At 40.5% G+C, this 19,232-nt stretch overlaps 1 protein-coding gene across 2 annotated transcripts in view; it reads left to right on the top strand.

The window, feature by feature from the left end:
• Nucleotides 1-19,232, top strand: part of Snapc3 (small nuclear RNA activating complex polypeptide 3) — a 44,634-nt gene that overhangs the window by 23,380 nt on the left and 2,022 nt on the right. Inside the window, exons 5-9 of one of the 2 annotated variants that reach the window (XM_042692940.1) lie at nucleotides 1,202-1,351; nucleotides 7,477-7,559; nucleotides 10,838-11,002; nucleotides 16,096-16,203; nucleotides 18,509-18,686. In XM_042692940.1, the coding sequence (XP_042548874.1) occupies nucleotides 1,202-1,351; nucleotides 7,477-7,559; nucleotides 10,838-11,002; nucleotides 16,096-16,203; nucleotides 18,509-18,656 (654 nt within the window). In that variant the 3' untranslated portion in view covers nucleotides 18,657-18,686. Of the gene's footprint in view, nucleotides 1-1,201; nucleotides 1,352-7,476; nucleotides 7,560-10,837; nucleotides 11,003-16,095; nucleotides 16,204-18,508; nucleotides 18,687-19,232 lie in introns of those variants that run through there. The other variant, XM_042692941.1, reaches the window with a different exon arrangement.

Below are 19,232 nucleotides of genomic sequence, written 5' to 3'. Positions count from 1 at the left end.
AGGAGGCTCAAAGCATTTCCTTCTCCCTCCCCCAAGTGCTGAGTATGTAAACCAGGCTTGCACATGCATAAGAGTGTATGTATCCTAAACTCTGATGAGGTCTAATTGAAGTATTTGTATACAGAGATTGTATTTACAAAAAAGTATTGACGAAGCATCTAGAATTATTTTGTTTGAGATCTCAATAAAACATGAATAACAATTAACCTTTTGGTTTCATAACCTGAAGATAAAGTATGGATTGCCTGACTTCATTGGTGTAAATTCCAGGAAAATTTAGACGACAGTAATGCTAGGTAAAGTTAAAGGCTAAAGGCTCATAATCTTAATGTTACTAAGTAGTTTATTGATTATAAATTTCAACTTAAACTAGAGAAGTTCTGTTGGCAAATAATTATGGGATTGAATTTAATCTATAGAGATAATTGTGTGACGATACAGATTAATGCTATAAAATGGAAGACTATTACTAATATTTCCTTTGTAAGAAGAGATGGCATGCTGTACCACATAAGGCCACTGGGTGAGCACCAGTCTTGGTGCTATGGTAGAAAGCAGAGGAAAAGTCATAGACCACAACTTTTATGGGGTTTTCTATAGGAACATCGAGGAAGAACATGGTAAACAATTTTGGACTGGTTTAAATATTCCATTGGGCTTTGGAGCAACAAGTTTGATTTCTGTTATCTAGCCCCTGGTTCACTTAGGTTGATTGGGCACCTAGGGCAATATTAGCTTTATGAGTAAAAGTTAAAGAAAGTGGTTTCAGATCTGGAATGCAAATAATTTATAAATAGCTTTTTTTCTTTTTCCTCTGTGCTAGGGATTATACCCAGAGCTTTATGCATGGTAGGCAAAGTCTTAACCACTAAGATACACCTTCAGCTTTACAACGTTCTTAGTTTGGTCTTGTAATTAATAGATGTGAAATAGAGAAATCAGAATCTAAAAGAAAAAATTAACAACTAAATACAGCATAACAATTCATGAAGACAATTTGTTTTGTTTTGCAGTGCTGGGGATCAAACCCCAAGGCCTCATATGTGCTAGGCAACTGTTCTACCACTGGGCTACAACCCCAGCCCAAGGGGACAATTTAAATTACGAAGGCCAGTAACTTTGTTTAGATCTAGTCTTGACAGGATTTATGGTTTAGCTGCTTTGTTGGTAAATGGGCACTTACTTATTGTTTGACTTTCAGCATAAAGAACATAAGCCATTCCAGACGATGCTGGTTTTGGGCAGTCAAAAGCTCACAGAACTGAGAGACTCAATTTGCTGTGTCAGTGACCTGCAGATTGGTGGAGAATTCAGCAACACTCCTGACCAAGCTCCTGAGCATATTAGCAAAGTAAGGTGATTCCCCACCCCCATAAAAGGAGTAATAATAATAAGCTATGGAAATAGTTTCTACTCTAGCAGGTTCATCAGTGTTCTAATAAACGCTTCTCATTATATTCTATCAAATTGCAGTTGTATCTCTTTCCTTCCTTTCATCTCATTTATTTCTCAACAGTTTTATGGACATATCTGGACAGTTGGTCTCTTTGATTGTCATACAACCTATCCTCATTGTAGCTTTTGCCTTGTCCTCTATTCCCCATTCTTTCCCTGTTCCCTTCCCTTCCCTGTTCCCTTCCCTTCCCTTCCCTTCCCCCTTCCCTTCCCTTCCCTTCCCTGTTCCCTCCCCTCCCCCCTCCCCTCCCCTCTCCTCCCCTCCCCTCCCCTCCCCTCCCCTCTTCCCTTCCCTTCCCTCTTCCCTTCCCTTCCCTCTTCCCTTCCCTTCCCTCTTCTCTTCCCTTCTCTTCTCTCTTCCCTTCCCTTCCCTTCTCTCTTCCCTGTTCCCTTCCCTGTTCCCTCCCCTCCCCTCCCCTCCCTCCCCTCCCCTCCTTCTAACCCATTTTTTCTGCTAGAGCTTTGTGTTCAAGGTATGTCCCTAGCCTTACTGTCACATTTAACTTTACCGTTTGTTTATCCTGTTTCAAAATCTGTCTCCAGCAATAAGTAGGAGTCTACATTTGTCTCATTAGCACTCCTTCACCTTTCCATGTGCAACAGAAAATCTTTGGGGCACTCCTTTGAAAGGAACAAAGTGGTAGGTCGACTGCCTTTTTCAAGTGATTGCTTACCTAAGCAAGCCCAAGGTCTTGACCCTTCCAAATTTCAGCACAGGGCAAAATTAACTGGCTATATTGCCTGGTACAACCTTGGGAGAGGACTCCAGATTTATCAATCCACTTATGAAGAGAGCAATTTCTACTAAAGATATTTGAAAGATACTTAAAGGATGAAGATAGAACTTGGACAAGAACCAGTACTATTTCCTTTTTTACTAGTTCCTTTATAATTCCACCTAAACGTTAGCTATACTGTTTCTTCTTAGTCTGACACATAATGGTGATTCCCAAGTTAATGTTCCATACTACTTGCTCCCTCTGCTTTAGCCACAGTGAATTTGTGTATCTTCATGTGGTCTATACCCTTGTACCTGAGTATTCAGGTAGGAAACCTTTTCCCTTCCTCTTTGCATCTTAGAAGTTGGTATTCACATTTCCAAACCCAGCTTAAGATAACATTTTTTCTTAAGTTTTTATGTGTCCGGTACCTTTACATGTGTCCATCATAGTACAGTTGCATTGTGTCAGTGCTATTTGATGTGCATCTGTTGGTTGTGTTCCAGACTTTTTTTTCTTTGTCAGTTGTGGGGCTTGAACTCTGAGCCTGGGCACTGTCCTTGAGATCTTTTGCTCAAGACTATGCCACTTTGAGTGACAGAGCCACTTTTCATTTTCTGGTGATTAATTGGAGAGAATAGTATCAAAGGCTTTCCTGCCTGGTCTGGCTTTGATCCCCGTCCTCAGATCTCAGCCTCCTGAGATTGTAGGCGTGAGCCACAGCAACTGGCATGTTATGGATTTTTTAGAGACTGATGTAGAGATTAGCATAAAAATATTTTTTTTAGTCAGGTGCTGGTGGCTCACATCTAATCCTACCTATTCAAGAAACTGAGATCTGAGGACCGTAGTTCAAAGCCAGCCTAGGCAGGAAAGTATGTGAGACTCTTCAATTAATCACCAGGAAATCGAAAGTGGCACTGTAGCTCAAGTGGTAGAGTACTCGCCTTATTCTGAAATGCTCTTATTCTGAAATGCTCAGGGAGAGTGCCCAGGCCCAGAGCTCAAGTCCCATGATGGGAGTGTGTGTGTGTGTGGGGGGGGGGGGCCCAGAGCTCAAGTCCCATGATGGATATGTGTGTGTGTGTGTGTGTGTGTGTGTGTGTCTGTGTGTCTGTGTGTCTGTGTGTCTGTGTATCTGTCCTAGGGCTTGAACTCAGGCCCTTAGTTTGTTGCTCGAGGCGAGTGCTCTACCACAAGCCATAACTTCACTTCTAGCTTTATGATGGTTAATGAAGATAAGAGTCTCACAGACTCTTTGGTCTGGCTTTTAACAGTGATATTTAGATTTTAGCCCCTGAGTAGCTAGGATTACAGGCTACAGGCATGAGCCACTGGCTCCTAGCTTAAATATTGAGTTTTGTTGTTGTTATTGTTTTGTTTTTTGTTTTTGCGGTCCTGGGGTTTGAACTCAAACTGTCCCTGAACTTCTTTTGCTCAAGGCTAGTTAGCACTCTACCACTTGAGCCACAGCAACACTTCTGGCCTTTTCTATTTATGTGGTACTGAGGAATTGAACCCAGGGCTTCATGCATACTAGGCAGACACTCTACCACTAAGCCACATTCCCAGTCGTGAAAATGGTTTTAAGATAGGTTTTCAAAGTTGTTATCTCAGTGCTTTTGGAGGAGAAAAGGAAACAAGTGGAATTTTAAAACTGCTTAAACCAGGAAATAGAGATTTGTCTTTTTCTTCAAAAGAGAAGAAAGTTTCGAAAGTTTCTTAATCACTACCAAAAAAAAAAAAAATAGAGGTATAATTATAAAATAGTAAAGTGCCTGGATTCACCCTTTTTATTGCACACATGTCATTGTTAGAGAAGTTTGAGTTCAATCTGGGAATCACTCTTACCTTCAGGAAATCTTGGAGACTCTTCTTGATTGGGCTTGATTAGTGCTAGTACTTCAGTGTTAATACCTTCAGTTTTCTAAGCAGGAGCTACACGACCCATAGTCCTACTTAAAAAATATTAACATTTACTGTTAGGTTCTCCCTCTTCCATTTACTAAAAATAATAATCTCACTATTAAATAAATACCTACATATGCTAAATATATGATATTAGAAAGAATTAATAAGGTGCTGGAGTTGTGACTATTACATAAAAGTACTTGCATAGAATTTTTTTTTGGGGGGGGGGTTAGGTCGTGGGGCCTGAACTCTGGGCCTGGGCGCTGTCCCTCAGCTCTTCAGCTCAAGGCTTGCGCTCTACCACTTGAGCCACATTGCCACTTCCGGCTTTTTTTCCTTTTTGCTTATGTGGTGCTGAGGAATCGAACCCAGGGCCTCATGCATGCAGGGCAAGTGCTTTACCACCGAGCCACCTTCCCAGCCCCTTGCATAGAATTTTACAGGTAAAAAAAGATAGTTCAGAGAACTTTTCTGTCAGTTGCCCAGTAAGCGGTGAGAGGCTGGATTCACATCTGTCATTTCCCCTTCGGAGCCCCACATTTCCTCTTTGCCCAGTTGGTGGCATTATATGGCTTCTTATGTCTCTCCCCTACCCTTTTGTTTACTTGGTGCATAGGCATTGAGTGACACCTTGCAAGACCTTCTAACATGGACTTTATCCAGCTGTTACGTTCAGAGACCTGTTTACTTCTTGTACTCCAACTGTTTTAACACTAATGAGATTTTGCTGTTGATAACATCATGTTGAGCCTTAAAAGATTTTATTTTACTGATTGGCATTTGTATTGTATAGTGAGTATTTTTTCCTTTTTGGTGTCTGTTGGAAAATTTCAAACCTCTACGCAAGAGTAGTGTAATACAGCCATGTGTATGCATTGCCCATCATCAGCTGTTCTCAGCATTTTGCCAAATGCCATGTATTATGCCGTGCCATTGTTATACCAAGGGAAATATTAAAAAGTCCTTGATGTCATTGATGTGGATAAGTTTGACATGTATTCCACTGGCAATCATGGAACAATAATAGTCTAGTCTAACCAGTAAGCCAGACAAATGATTATCAGTCTATCTCTGTCATTTATCATCTATCCATCTATTTTTTTTTTTTTTTTTTTTGTCGGTTGTAGGGCTTGAACTCTGGGCCTGGGCGTTGTCCCTCAGCTCTTCAGCTCAAGGCGAGTGCTCTACCACTTGAGCTACAGCGCCACTTCCGGTTTTCTGGTGGTTTATTGGAGATAGGAGTCTCACGGTCTCTCCTGCCCGGGCTGGCTTTGAACCGCGATCCTCAGATCTCAGGCCTCCTGAGTAGCTAGGATTACAGGCATGAGCTACCAGCGCCGGCTCTCGATTTTACTTTATTCTTTCAGTTAATTTTCCATATTAAACATAACAAGTAACTTCTATGTTGATTGGTGTTTCTTCCTCTCTTGGAATTTGATCAGCTCAACTAGTTGAGATTCTGACACAGTAGGGAAACTAGTTAGTGACTGTCTCTGGTTGACATTGGAAATTAAAATTCATTGTGAGTGATAGTACTCACATTCTCTGCTACAAGGAAATAAGGAAAGATTAGTAATGGACGACATTTAGATGGAAACCATTTTTTGTTTTGTTTGTTTTTTTGCTGGTTGTGGGGCCTGATCTCTGGGCCTGGGCGCTGTCCCTCAGCACTTCAGCTCAAGGCTAGCGCTCTACCACTTGAGCCTCTTCCGGCTTTTTTTGCTTATGTGGTGCTTAGGAATTGAACCTAGGGCCTTATGCATGCAAGGCAAGCACTCTACCACTGAGCCACCTTCCCAGCCCTGGAAACCATTTTTGTTCTTTGAGAATTTACCTTGCAATTGCTAAATATGTTTAAAAATTTTTTGTTATTTAAGCTGCTTAAGATGAAGTTCTAGACAAACATCTTTTTTTTTGGGGGGGGGAGGGGGGTCTGGTCGTGGGGCCTGAACTCTGGGCCTGGGCGCTGTCCCTCAGTTCTTCAGCTCAAGGCTAGCGCTCTACCACTTGAGCCACAGCGCCACTTCTGGCTTTTTTCTTTTTGCTTATGTGGTGCTGAGGAATCGAACCCAGGGCCTCTGGCATGCAAGGCAAGCGCTCTACCACTGAGCCACCTTCCCAGCCCCTAGACAAACATTTTATAATAAGCAAAATATTTTCCTTCCAAAATAAGGCAATAGTTATTCTTTTAGAACTTTTATTTTAGATTATATCTTACTGTGTTAGGGGTTTAGAAGTTAAGTGATAAATTATACCCACACATGGCATTAAGTATATCTTTTATTATCTCTTTAACAATCGACAAGGAATATAATGGTTTTATTCATTGAAAATTAAGAGTTACATCTTTAGTGAAGTCTGGTTGAATGAAAGAATCTGAGAGTTCAACCCACTGTGATTATTACTATGATACATTAGGCAAGATTTATTGCTTCAATAGAAATAGAAAATCATGGGCTGGGAAGGTGGCTCAGAGGTAGAGCGCTTGCCTTGCATGCATGAGGCCCTGGGTTCCATTACTCAGCACCACATAAGCAAAAAGAAAAAAGCCAGAAGTGGCGCTGTGGCTCAAGTGGTAGAGTGCTAGCCTTGAGCTGAAGAGCTGAGGGACAGCGCCCAGGCCCAGAGTTCAGGCCCCACAACCGGACCCCAAAAAAATAGAAATTCATATTCCACCTACCAGTGAGTTATGGAAAATTTAGAGAATTTTTAAAATATACATTGAAAATACAAAAAAGGCTAAAAAAACATAACTCAGTGATCTTTGTTATTACTGGGGAAATAAAAAAGATGTAACTATTTAGTTTTTTTAATTGTAGTATCCAAAATAACTGTACTATTTGCATATATATATATATATATATATATATATATATGTAAATGTATGTTGTCTGTCTTGTGTCAGTCATGGAACTTGAACTCAAGGTTTGAGTCTTTAGCTTCTTCACTCTGGCTACTGCAATGAGAGTCTCATGACTTTCTTGCCCGAGCTGACTTCAAACTGCAATCCTCTGCTCTCAGCCTTCTGAGTAACTAGGATTATAGTAGCAACGGGTGCCCAGTTTGCATATAATTTTATTGAAGTTATTTAATTTCTAATTGGGTTACATGAATCTCAGGAAAATACATATATTTAAATCACTCTTAGTGATTGAAATAGTAATAGGATAAGAATGAAAAGAGCCCCAAAAATTATGTCTGAGACAAAATAGTGGGTGAGTCCTACTAAATTTCAAATAAGTTTATGACTTGAACATATTCTATGAAGATCAACAAAGTTATTGTAACATAGTAGAGTGATTTTATGATATATAAATTTTGCAAGATTATTTGAACATTTTGATAATTTTCAGGAGTAGGCTTTCTTTTAATACCATCTGTTTTCTTTTAGGACCTATATAAATCAGCCTTCTTTTATTTTGAAGGGACATTTTACAATGATAAAAGATACCCGGAATGCAGAGATTTGAGCAGGTATAGTTTTCCAAAATTTTCCCTATTTGTAATTCTCAAATTAGTGATAGCTCCATAAATCCTATTGTTGAACTTTTGAGGATCTTTGTTGAGAAATTACTTATAAATTTTGTATTGAACTTGAAAATTGTATTGAACATGGTACATTGAACATTACATCTAAAAAAGTAGATGCCACTGAGGCATTTTATTAACCTTTATTTAGTTGATAGCATTTTAATCTTTGGTTATTTAGTTGATAGTACTTTCTTGCTTGTCCTGTGTATGCTACTGCTTGCCCTGGGTGACTAGAGATCTATTTGTATCCATGTAAGGATATATAATATGTATATTATGTATAATATGTATATTATAACATTTCTTTTTTCTTTTTTGTCAGTTGTAGGGCTTGAACTCTGGGCCTGGGTGCTATCCTTGAGCTCTTCAGCTCAAGGCTAGTGCTGTACCACTTGAGCTACAGTACCACTTTCCATTTTTCCTGAGTGGTTTATTGGAGATAAGAATCTCAGGACTGCCTGTTGCTGGTGGCTCATGCCTGTAATCCTAGCTACTCTGGAGGCTGATATATGAGGATCACGTTCAATGCCATCCCAGGCACAAAAGTCCTTGAGACTCTAATCTCCAATAAGCCACTCAGAAAACCGGAAGTGGCACTGTGGCTCAAGTGATAGAGTGCTAACTTTGAGCTGAAGAGCTGAGGGACAGTGCCCAGGCCCAGAGTTCAAGCCCCACGACCTACAAAAAAAAAAAAAATCTCAGGGCTTTCTTGCCTAAGCTGGCTTTGAACCTTGATCCTCAGATCTCAGTCTCCTGAGTAGCTAGGATTACCGCATGAGCCACCATTACCAGGCTGATGACATTTCTTTGGTACACAAATACTAGAATCCAGGGCTGGGTAGGTGGCTCAGTGGTACAGTGCCTGAGGCCCTGGGTTCGATTCCTTAGCACCACATAAGCAAAAAGAATAAAAGCCGGAAGTGGCGTTGTGGCTCAAGTGGTAGAGCGCTAGCCTTGAGCTGAAGAGCTTAGGGACAGGGCCCAGGCCCAGAGTTCAGGACCCACAACCGGACCCAAAAAAACAAACAAAAAAAACAAATACTAGAATCCTTGTTAATATCTTTTTTTGTGTGTTAGTCTTGGGGCTTTAACTCAGGGTCTGGGTTTTATCCCTGAGCTTTTATGCTCAAAGCCTAATGCTCTACTACTTGAGCCATAGTTCCACTTCTGGCTTTTTGCTGATTAATTGTAGATAAGTGTCTCATGGACTTTCCTGTTTGGGCTGGCTTTGAGCCACGATCATCAGATCTCAACCTTCTGAGTAACTAGGAATACAGGTTTGAGCCACTGGTGCTTAGCTGTTAATATCTTTTCATTTGTGCCAGTACTGAGGCTTGAACTCAGGAGACTGCAATCTTGCTTATTAGCTTTTTCACTCAAAGCTGGTGCTCTACTTGATTCACATCTTCCAGCTTTTTGCTGGTTGATTGAAGATGAGAGTTACTTTGTCTGCTTGGACTTGCTTCTAACCTCAATCCTCAGATTACAGACTCCTGAGTAGTTAGGATAACTGGCAAGAGCCATTGGCACCCAGCCTAGTATCTTTGTTGTTGTTGTTGTTGTTGTTCGTGGGGCTTGAACTCTGGGCCTGGGCCCTGTCCTTCAGCTCTTCAGCTCAAGGCTAGTGCTCTACCACTTGAGCCATAGCACCACTTCTGGTTTTCTGGTGGTTTTTGGAGATAAGAGTTTCATGGAGTTTCCTGCCCAGGCTGGCTTTGAACCGGCTTTGAACCGCAATCCTCAGATCTCAGCCTCCTGAGTAGCTAGGATTACAGGCGTGAGCCTCCGGAGCCCAGTTTCTATTATGATTTTATTTATTTATTTATTTATTTTTTTGTCGGTCGTGGGGCTTGAACTCTGGGCCTGGGCACTATCTCTCAGCCCTTCAGCTCAAGGCGAGCGCTCTACCACTTGAGCTACAGCGCCACTTCCGGTTTTCTGGTGGTTTATTGGAGATAGGAGTCTCACGGTCTCACGGTCTCTCGGTCTCTCCTGCCCAGGCTGGCTTTGAACCTCGATCCTCAGATCTCAGCCTCCTGAGTAGCTAGGATTACAGGCGTGAGCCACCAGCGCCTGGCTTTTTCTATTATCATTTTAATGAGACCATTTTTATTACTAATGGCCTAGCCCCATTATTAATGTTTATGTATAAACATCTAGCGTTCCCTCCCCATCACTTTTTTTTTCTTTTTTAAACTATACTGGAGTTTGAACTCAGGGCTTCATGGTACTAGTCAGGTTCTCTGTCTTCAGCTTTTTTTTTTTTTTTTAACCTTTCTTAGATAAGGTCTCTCACTTTTTCCTGGAGCATCCTCCGATGTGATCCTCTCATTAGCTGGGACTTTAGGGGCAAGTCACCTTGTCTGGATTATTGATTGAGAAAAGGGTTGAAGGTCTTGCCAACTTTTTGCTCCAGCTGACCTCGTACTGCAGTGCCTCTGGTTTCTGCCTCTTGAGTATTGTATTCATTGAATTGTATTGAATTGTATTCATTGTATTGAATATATTATATTGTATTCATATTCTAATAGTTTTCTCAAACTTGGTCTCAACTCAATTTTTAATTAACTTTTTTTTTTCTTTTGGTTGGTCGTGGGGCCTGAACTCTGGGCCTGGGCACTGCTCGTCAGCTCTTCAGCTCAAGGCTAGCGCTCTACCATTTGAGCCACAGTGCCACTTCTGACTTTTTCTGCTTATGTGGTGCTGAGGAATCAAACCCAGGGCCTCATGCATGCAAAGCAAGCACTTTACCACTGAACCACCTTCCCAGCCCAACTTTTAATTAAGGGCCCCAAAGAGCGATATAGTATATGTAGGTTATAGTTATTAGTACTTACCATATTAAGCATTGAAACTATGAAATATGAAAATATTAATCTTAGTAAGCTATGTATAAAAAATGTTGTCCAAAGTTAAATGAGAATAGTAGCGTTAGTCTACACAGCCACTAAAAATCTTATGAGTGGACGAGAATTTGGCAGACAATATAATTCTGAAGATAATTTTGATCTGCTGGACCCCACTTTGAGAATTATTCTGATAGATGAAGAAAATTCAGTGTTCTTAGTCCGAAAATGTGTCAGTCACTATGGTCTTTCTGTCAAGATGGCAGCTCTCCAGTTTATTGGGTGAGCTAGATAATCTGAAATACTGCAGGTACAAACTCTTTACTCGCGTTTTTTGGAAAAATGCTACATTCTTGTCTTTTTTCCCCATCTCAGAACCATCATTGAATGGTCAGAATCCCATGATCGAGGCTATGGAAAGTTGCATACTGCTAGAATGGAAGATTTTACCTTCAATGACCTAAAAATTAAACTGGGCTTTCCTTACTTATACTGTCACCAGGGAGACTGTGAACATGTTATTGTCATTACAGACATAAGGTATGTAGCAGCATTTGGAGCATTTTGTTATTGTTATCTAATATATTATAAAAGTAGTTTTTATAAATTAAAATAGATCACCACTGTCACTTGCCTTGGGAGCAGCAAAAATATCTGCTGTGGAATAATCAACTCTTTGCATCCATTTGTATCTTCTGTTGTTAACTTTTGAAAATCTATAAGAAATGCTTTACTGTTAGTAAATTACTGTTAGGTTAAATGTCTAATTTTGGGGGGGTGTGGGAGGAGGGTCGGTCATGGGGGTTGAACTCTGGGCCTGGGTGCTGCCCCTGAGCTCTTCAGCTCAAGGCTAGCACTCTACACTTGAGCCTCTGCCTCCTAAGTAGCTAAGATTACAGGCGTGAGCCACTAGCACCCGGCTAAATGTCTATATATATATATTTTTTTAAATGTCTATATATTTTTAACACATACCTATTTTGCATATAAACAGCTAGTACTTAGGTAGTAGCAGTCATCTATTTTGTATCCTATTATGGCCGTTTGCTATTTTCAACTGTATTCTTAGGCTATTTCTTTCTTTTTTTCTTTTTTCTTTTTTTTGGGTCCGGTCGTGGGGCCTGAACTCTGGGCCTGGGCACTGTCCCTCAGCTCTTCAGCTCAAGGCTAGCGCTCTACCACTTGAGCCACAGCATCACTTCTGGCTTTTTTCTTTTTGCTTATGTGGTGCTGAGAAGTCGAACCCAGGGCCTCGAGCATGCAAGGCAAGCACTCTACCACTGAGCCACCTTCCCAGCCCTTCTTAGGCTATTTCTAAGAGGTTGTGGTGGTGGGTTTTTTCGTGTGTGTGTGTGTGTGTGTGTGTGTGTGTGTGTGTGTGTGTGTGTGTGTGTGTGTGTGTGTGTGTGTGTGTGTGTGTGTGTGTGTGTGTGTGTGTAGCTGGGGAAAAGTACTTCGCAATGCTTTACCACTAAGCTATATCCCTAGCCTTATTCTGAGTCTCTTGTCCTTTTGCAAAAATGTAAGAGATCAAAGGAAACTGGAGGAAAAGAAGAACAGTTTTAATATTTGACAAATGTAGAGTTTTAAATGCTTTGGTAGATTTTAATTGGAAAGGAATTAAAATAGTTAAGAGGAGATTTGGGGATTAGTTTAATATTTGATATAACTGATACCTCTTTCTCATGAATAAAGCTATTCATTTCCTTATTTAAGAAATACCAGTTAAGAAGGATCAGTGTGAAGGAATAGGCCCAGCTCTATTGCTTAATTCCATTTGAGAAACCATTTTAAATCTTGATTAAAGCAATGATATACCCATGTTTTTATTAAATGAGTACAAAGAATTAGTGATTTTGGAAAAGTCCCTTGCTTCTACTTCTTTATAGTCTCAGTGACTGATGTAAAATTTAGCCATGCGCTCGCTCAGTTTAGGAAGCTTCTACAGAGTAAAACATAGTGAAGATGTGGGATGCATTTGAAATAATAGATCTCATGGGAAAATGAAATTCTCATTTGATAGCTACGTAGCAGACCTAGAGCACAATGTGCTGGGAACCTGGAGCCATGTGCATTGAGAATTCATGACTTGGAAGAAAAATAGAACCGAGAGAGCTCTGTTGGTGCTTTGCTTGTGTGTGTGTGTGTTAATCCTGGGCCTTGAACTTAGGACCTCACAACCTTCCTTAGCTTTTTTGTTCAAGTCTTGGGGACTTTCTGTCTGAGCTGGCTTTGACCTTAGATCCTCAGATTTTAGTCTCCTGAGTAGCTATGATTACACTGGCACCCCGCCCTCCACTGATGCTTTAACATATGCCGTCCACTGTTCAGTCAGAAAATTGGGAACCAAATTAGTCACTACATTATATCCAACCAGAAAAATGTCTACTAAAGAGATGGGCTTAAATAAGTAGTACCGTCATAATTTAAACATTACTTAATTAAAAGCATAGTAGTTCTAGCTATATAACAAAGTTAAGTAGCTAATTTTTTTTTTTTAAGTTAAGCATAGAGGGGCTGGGAAGTTGGCTCCATGGTAGAGTGCTTGCTTCGCGTGCATGAGGCCCTGGGTTCAATTCCTCAGCACCGCATAAGCAGAAAGAAGCCGGAAGTGGCGTTGTGGCTCAAATGGTAGGGTGCTAGCCTTGAGCTGAAGAGCTGAGGGACAACACCCAGGCCTAGAGTTCAGGCCCCATCACACACACACACACACACACACACACACACACACACACACACACACACACACACACACACACACACACACACACACACACACACACACACACACACACACACACACACACACACACACACACACACACACACACACACACACGTTTAGCATAGAAAGCATTTGTAAGAGTCAGAACTTAAACCTCATGTTCGTATGAACTTTTTTTTTTATACAGAATTTGTGTTTTGGTAATGTTATTAAAGTTTATATAAGGTATTCTGTTCGCTTTTCTTAAATGCAAGGGAATGTGCATCATAGCAAATGTAAGATAGAGAGAAGCTCAGAAGTAGATTGTTTATTCAGTGGCTGAAAACAAGTAAAAAAAATGGATAGTTTTAGTTTCCTTAAGTGCTTGTAGTATAGGCATAGTGCTATAAAAGGTATCGTTCTAAGGATAAAACCGACTTTGCTGAGAAATCTTTATTAGTGACTTAAAAAGTCATTTTCATCTTGTAGGTAATTTAATTATTAAATGACATTCCATATTACCACCAAAAGTTTAATCATTTTTTATGGGTAAGACAGTGGGCTTGATCTGTAGACTAGACTGGCTCCTTGAACTCCTTTGTCCTTCTATTGCGTTTTTTTTTTTTGTCAATTGTGGGGCCTGAACTCTGGGCTTGGGCGCTGTCCCTCAGCTCTTGAGCTCAGTGCTAGCACTCTACCACTTGAAACACAGCACCACTTCCCGCTTTTTCTGCTTATGTGGTACTGAGGAATTGAACCCAGGGCCTCATGGATGCAAGGCAAGTACTCTACCATGGAGCCACCTTCCCAGCCCCCTATTGCAGCTGAGTATGATTTTCTTCCAAAAAAATTAAGTCAAGTGTTAGGACAAGAAATATTTAGGCTAATAGGTGATTTCATTTTTCAGATTAAGAATATAAATTGGCACATAATGTTTTAAGGGATTTGTCTGAAGCTGTGCAGCTGATTAGTGGCAGGGTGAAGGCTAATTTCCACTTTTTACAGTTTAATTTTTTTGAATGTTATCATACATGTGAAATATAGAGTGGTTACTTTTTACATAGTTTCTTAAAACAACATTTCAGCCATGCACCCGTGCTTCACACCTGTAATCCTAGCTGCTCAGGAGGTTGAGTTCTGAGGATCATGGTTCAAAGCCAGCCTGGGTAGAAAAGTCCCTATGAAATTCTCATCTCCAATTAACTACTCACAAAAAACTGGAAGTGGCACTGTCGTAGATTGCTAGCCTTGAGCAAAAGAGCTCAGACAGCATCCAGACCCAGAATTCAAGCCCACAACAGGAAGAACAAAACAAAAAAGTATTATAATTCTGATACTTAAAACTAAAATCCCACCAATTCATGTTATACCAGAAGCCAGACATAGATTTTTATTTTATTTTTTGGTTGTTCATGGGCCTGGGCAATGTTCCTTAGCTCTTCAGCTCAAGGCTAGTGTTCTACCACTTGAGCCATAGTGCCACTTCCAGCTTTTTTAAATTTTTTTTAAATTTTTAATTTTTTTTTTTTTTTGTGAAAATACTGTACAGAGGGGTTACAATTACATGGGCAAGATAATGAGTACATTTCTTTTCTTTTTTTTTTTTTGGGTTGGGGGGAGAGTCCAGTCGTTGGGCCTGAACTCTGGGCCTGGGTGCTGGCCCCTAGCTCTTCAGCTCAAGGCTAGCACTCTACCACTTGAGCCACAGCGCCACTTCCGGATTTCTTCTTTTTGCTTATGTGGTGCTGAGGAATCAAACCCAGGGCCTCAGGCATGTAAGGCAAGCACTCTACCACTGAGCCACCTTCCCAGCCCATGAGTACATTTCTTATCAAGCATTGTAGCCTCCTCCTTTGTTTTCCTTTCCCACCCCATCCTCCCCCCAACTTCCAGCTTTTTCTGCTTATGTGGTGCTGAGGAATCGAACCCAGGGCCTCATGCATGCACTCAACCACTGAGCCACCTTCCCAGCCTGACTTGGATTTTTAATGACTTAAGACTATTTTAATAATAGTAATAGTGGAAAAAACGAAAAAAAAAGAGCCAAGTTGATAACCATTCAAGCTAGGAAAAACATCATTGAGTACTCTGGCTCCAACTATGTTCCTTAAGTAAAGGTTCTGAGTGTTAAAGCAAGGATTCTCTGATGTCATACATTTAGGAAATGCTGTATGCCGGGCGCCCCTGGCTCATGCCTGTAATCCTAGCTATTCAGGAGGCTGAGATCTGAAGATCTCAGTTCAAAGCCAGCTGGGGCAGGAACATCCATGAGACTCTTTTCTCCAATACACCACTAGAAAACTGGAAATGGTGCTGTGGCTCAAGTGGTAGAGCGCTCGCCTAGAGCTGAAGAGCACAGGGACAGCGCCCAAGCCCAGAGTTCAAGCCCCACGACCCACAAAAAAAAAAAAAAAGAAAGAAAAAAAACGCTGTATACAGTAGCTCCTTTTTAGAGGGTAATAATATTTTAGCATGAGAGATCTACAAACTCACATGAAAGAATACTTTGCGGTTAGAAATGTGGCTTAGTGATAGAGTGCTTGCCTAGCATGCATAAAGTCCTGGTGCGATTCCTCAGGACCACATACACAGAAAAGGCTGGATGTGACTGTGGCTCAAGTGTTAGAATGCTAGGCTTGAGCAAAAGAAACTCAGGGACAGTGCCCAGGCCCTGAGTTCAAGCCCCAGGACTGGCAAAAACCAAAAACAAACAAAAAAAAAAAACACCTTGTATAATCTAAAATATTGCTGGAAGAAAGGATTTCATGTAACAGGTGAGTCAAACTTGGTATAACAAGTCAGTTTAGCTAAATCTTTTGTAACTAAAACTTGAAAATAGAATCTTATGTTCCTAATATTGAAGTACACATAATGTTTTATATATCCTAAGTTTTTACCAAAATATTTTCCATTTTCTCACAAATGATAGGCTTGTGCATCATGACGACTGCTTGGATAGAAAACTTTATCCACTTCTTACTAAAAAGCACTGGCTATGGACCAGAAAATGTTTTGTGTGTAAAATGTACACAGCTAGGTGAGTGGTACCTATTTTTTTTGTCTCTAAAAATTAAGTACTTTGAGCACTTGTTTTCCATTTTGTATTTAAGCAATCTTGCCTTGAGATTGTAAGGACCTTTATCTAACAGGGAAAGCACTAGTCAGTTTAGAAGGTTAAAATAGAGCATTTTGTTTAAACTAAGGATTGAACCCAGGGTCCCACATGCTAATCCACTTGTATCCTACCACTGAATTGAGCTTCTAGTCCTGGAGCTGGAACAAACAGTCCCTAGGCACTGTCCCTGAGCTGTTTTGCATAAGGCTGGTACTCTATTTGAGCCACAGCTCCACTTCGAGCTTTTGATGGTTAATTGGAGATCACAGACTTTCCTGCCAGGATTGGCTCAGTCTCTTAAGTAGCTAGGATTGTATGAAACACTGGTGCCTGGCTCCCAGGAGCACCTTTAAGTGAGGAGATAGATGATTGATAGATGGATAGGGCTATATCTTAGATTATGTATATAACTTCAGGGTTGAAATATCTAGGTGGCCTCTTGCCCAGAGTTTACAAGACCAGCTCCACCCACCATACAGCTTTTCCTTAGTGAAAAAATGGAGCACATTCCATACAATGAGGTCAAAATAATTACCAAAGTTTTTTGGTATGGTGTAGTGACACACAGTCCTAACCCCTAGGTAGTTTGAGCCTGAGACAAGGGAAGTGCGAGTTCAAGGCTGGGCTTAGGCAGCGTAAGACTCTGCCTCAGAACTTTTTTAAGGTGGGGGTGGGGGGCGACGGATGGGGGATGGATGTGTATTTCTGTGATAGAATAGTTGCCTAACATGCACAGTCTCTGGGTTCAAGTCTCAATACTGCCCAAAGTGTAGGGTTTATATGAGTCTGTATGTTTACATTATTACTGCAAATGGGTGAAAGTTTTAAAACTATTTACAGCAATAGAAAATAAGTTAGTGTCTTCATCTAGCCTTGGGTTAAAAAGAGCCATACGAAACAGCAATCACCATCCTAACTAATTGACAGGCAGAGATCTGGGGAGATCACAGTTCATGGCCAGCCAAGGAATTAAAAGTTTGAGATTTTAGCTCAATCAATGACTGACAGAGATGGCATGCACCTGTTATCCCAATGATAAGGGAAAATAAGTAGGATGACTGCAGTTCAGGCTGGCCTAAGCACAAAGTGAGACTCTCTGTACAAAATAATACAAAAAGGGGCTGGTGAACAAAGCAGTAGAGCACATGCTTGAGTTCAAATCTCAGTATTGCTCCCCCCCAAAGAAAAACATAAAGTAGTTGAAATTAAAGTGAAAGGATATTGAAAGGCAAACATTCTAGAATACTAAATTGTTTCCAAATTAGCCAGTACTATATTTTACCAGTTTTAAAATAATTTAGTGCTTAGCTGGGTGCTCACGCCTGTAATCCTTGCTACTCAGGAGGCTGAGATCTGAGGATCGAGGTTCAAAGCCAGCCCGGGCAGGAAAGTCCCATCAGACTCTTGCCTCCAATAAAACCACCAGAAAACCGGAAGTGGCGCTGTGGCTCAAGGGGTAGAGTGCTTGCTTTGAGCTGAAGAGCACAGGGACAGCGCCCAAGCCCAGAATTCAAGCCCCACAGCCAACAACAAAAGAAATTAGTGCTTGCCTTGGTGGCATGTATATAAACTTGGAACGATGCAGGTTACCATATCCCCTGAACAAGAGTGCCATGCAGATGTGTGGATTTTTTTTTTATTCCACAATAAGGAGTGTCTACAATAATTTGATACATTTCAAATTAACTTGAACTAGAAGGCTCTCAGAGCTCAGAAATGGTAAATGCTCAAGGAAATATGAATGCTTTATCTTGATCAGTTACAAACATTCATCAATTAAAAACAGAAAAATACTAGCTGGGCATGGTGACATACATTCTCAGCACTTGGGAAATGGCAGCAAGATGATCTTGATTTCAAGGCTAACCTTGGCTACTTAGCAAGACCTTGTCCCCCCAAACAAAACAAGGGCATATAATAAAGTTAAATTAAGAAAAAGTATATTAGGTTAAACATCTAGGAATCATGGTTTTCAAGTGGCCTATTGAAAGTGACCATGTCAGCAGGACAGCTATGCTGCAGCACATGTATGATCTTTTCCTCTACATCTGTAGTTTCCTCTACTTATCCTTAAAGGAAATCTTAGAGAAACAGTATCTCATTGTTAGGTGCTTCTTTGACTTAGTACTTGCGTAAGCTGATAATAGTGGAAATGTTTTATTTACATATTACATCATGCTGTAGCATTAAAAGATGATGTACACCTCTTTTTTTAAAAAAATTACAGGTGGGTGACGAACAATGACAGTTTTGCACCAGAGGACCCATGTTTCTTTTGTGATGTTTGCTTCCGAATGCTCCACTATGATTCAGCTGGCAACAAACTGGGGGAATTCCTTGCTTATCCATATGTTGATCCTGGAACCTTTAATTAATACAAAAACAAAAACCAAATGTTTGAAATATCTTTTACTATTTATTCCAAATATATTTATTTTGTGCTTTTCACTTGGGTTGTTTTTATCGAATGGATTTATAGAAGTGCTTTATATATTCTAATTATGTATATGGGCAGATACACAATTCTCATTCATTTCTCTCAATCCATCGCTTGCCTATTCTGTATCCTTAGTGGTTTTTGTTCTTTTGTTTTTGCTAAGGTCAGAATGTAATTAATGATAAATCAGGTATCAGAAGTATTTTGAAAATTCTTTGAATGATTTTTTTTTTTGGCGGGTCCTGGGGCTTGAACTCTGGACCTGGGCACTGTCCAGAGCACTCTACCATCTGAGTCATAGTGCCTCTTCTGGCTTTTTTTAGTTTATTGGAGATAAGAGTCTCACTGAGTTTCCTGCCCCGGCTGGCCTCAAACTTTGATCCTCAGATCTCAGCCTCAGGTAGCTAGGATTATAGGCGTGAGCCACTGGCGCCCAGCTTCTTTGAAGAATTTGAGAGCTAGACCTTCTACCATGAAGCTTCCAAGGTAAAGATCCTTCAAATATCTGTAGGGA

The sequence above is a fragment of the Dipodomys spectabilis genome, unplaced genomic scaffold, assembly GCF_019054845.1.
Source record: "Dipodomys spectabilis isolate Male_0828 unplaced genomic scaffold, ASM1905484v1 ptg000158l, whole genome shotgun sequence".
Taxonomy (NCBI): Eukaryota; Metazoa; Chordata; class Mammalia; order Rodentia; family Heteromyidae; genus Dipodomys; species Dipodomys spectabilis.
This window is presented reverse-complemented; position numbering and strand designations above follow the sequence as displayed.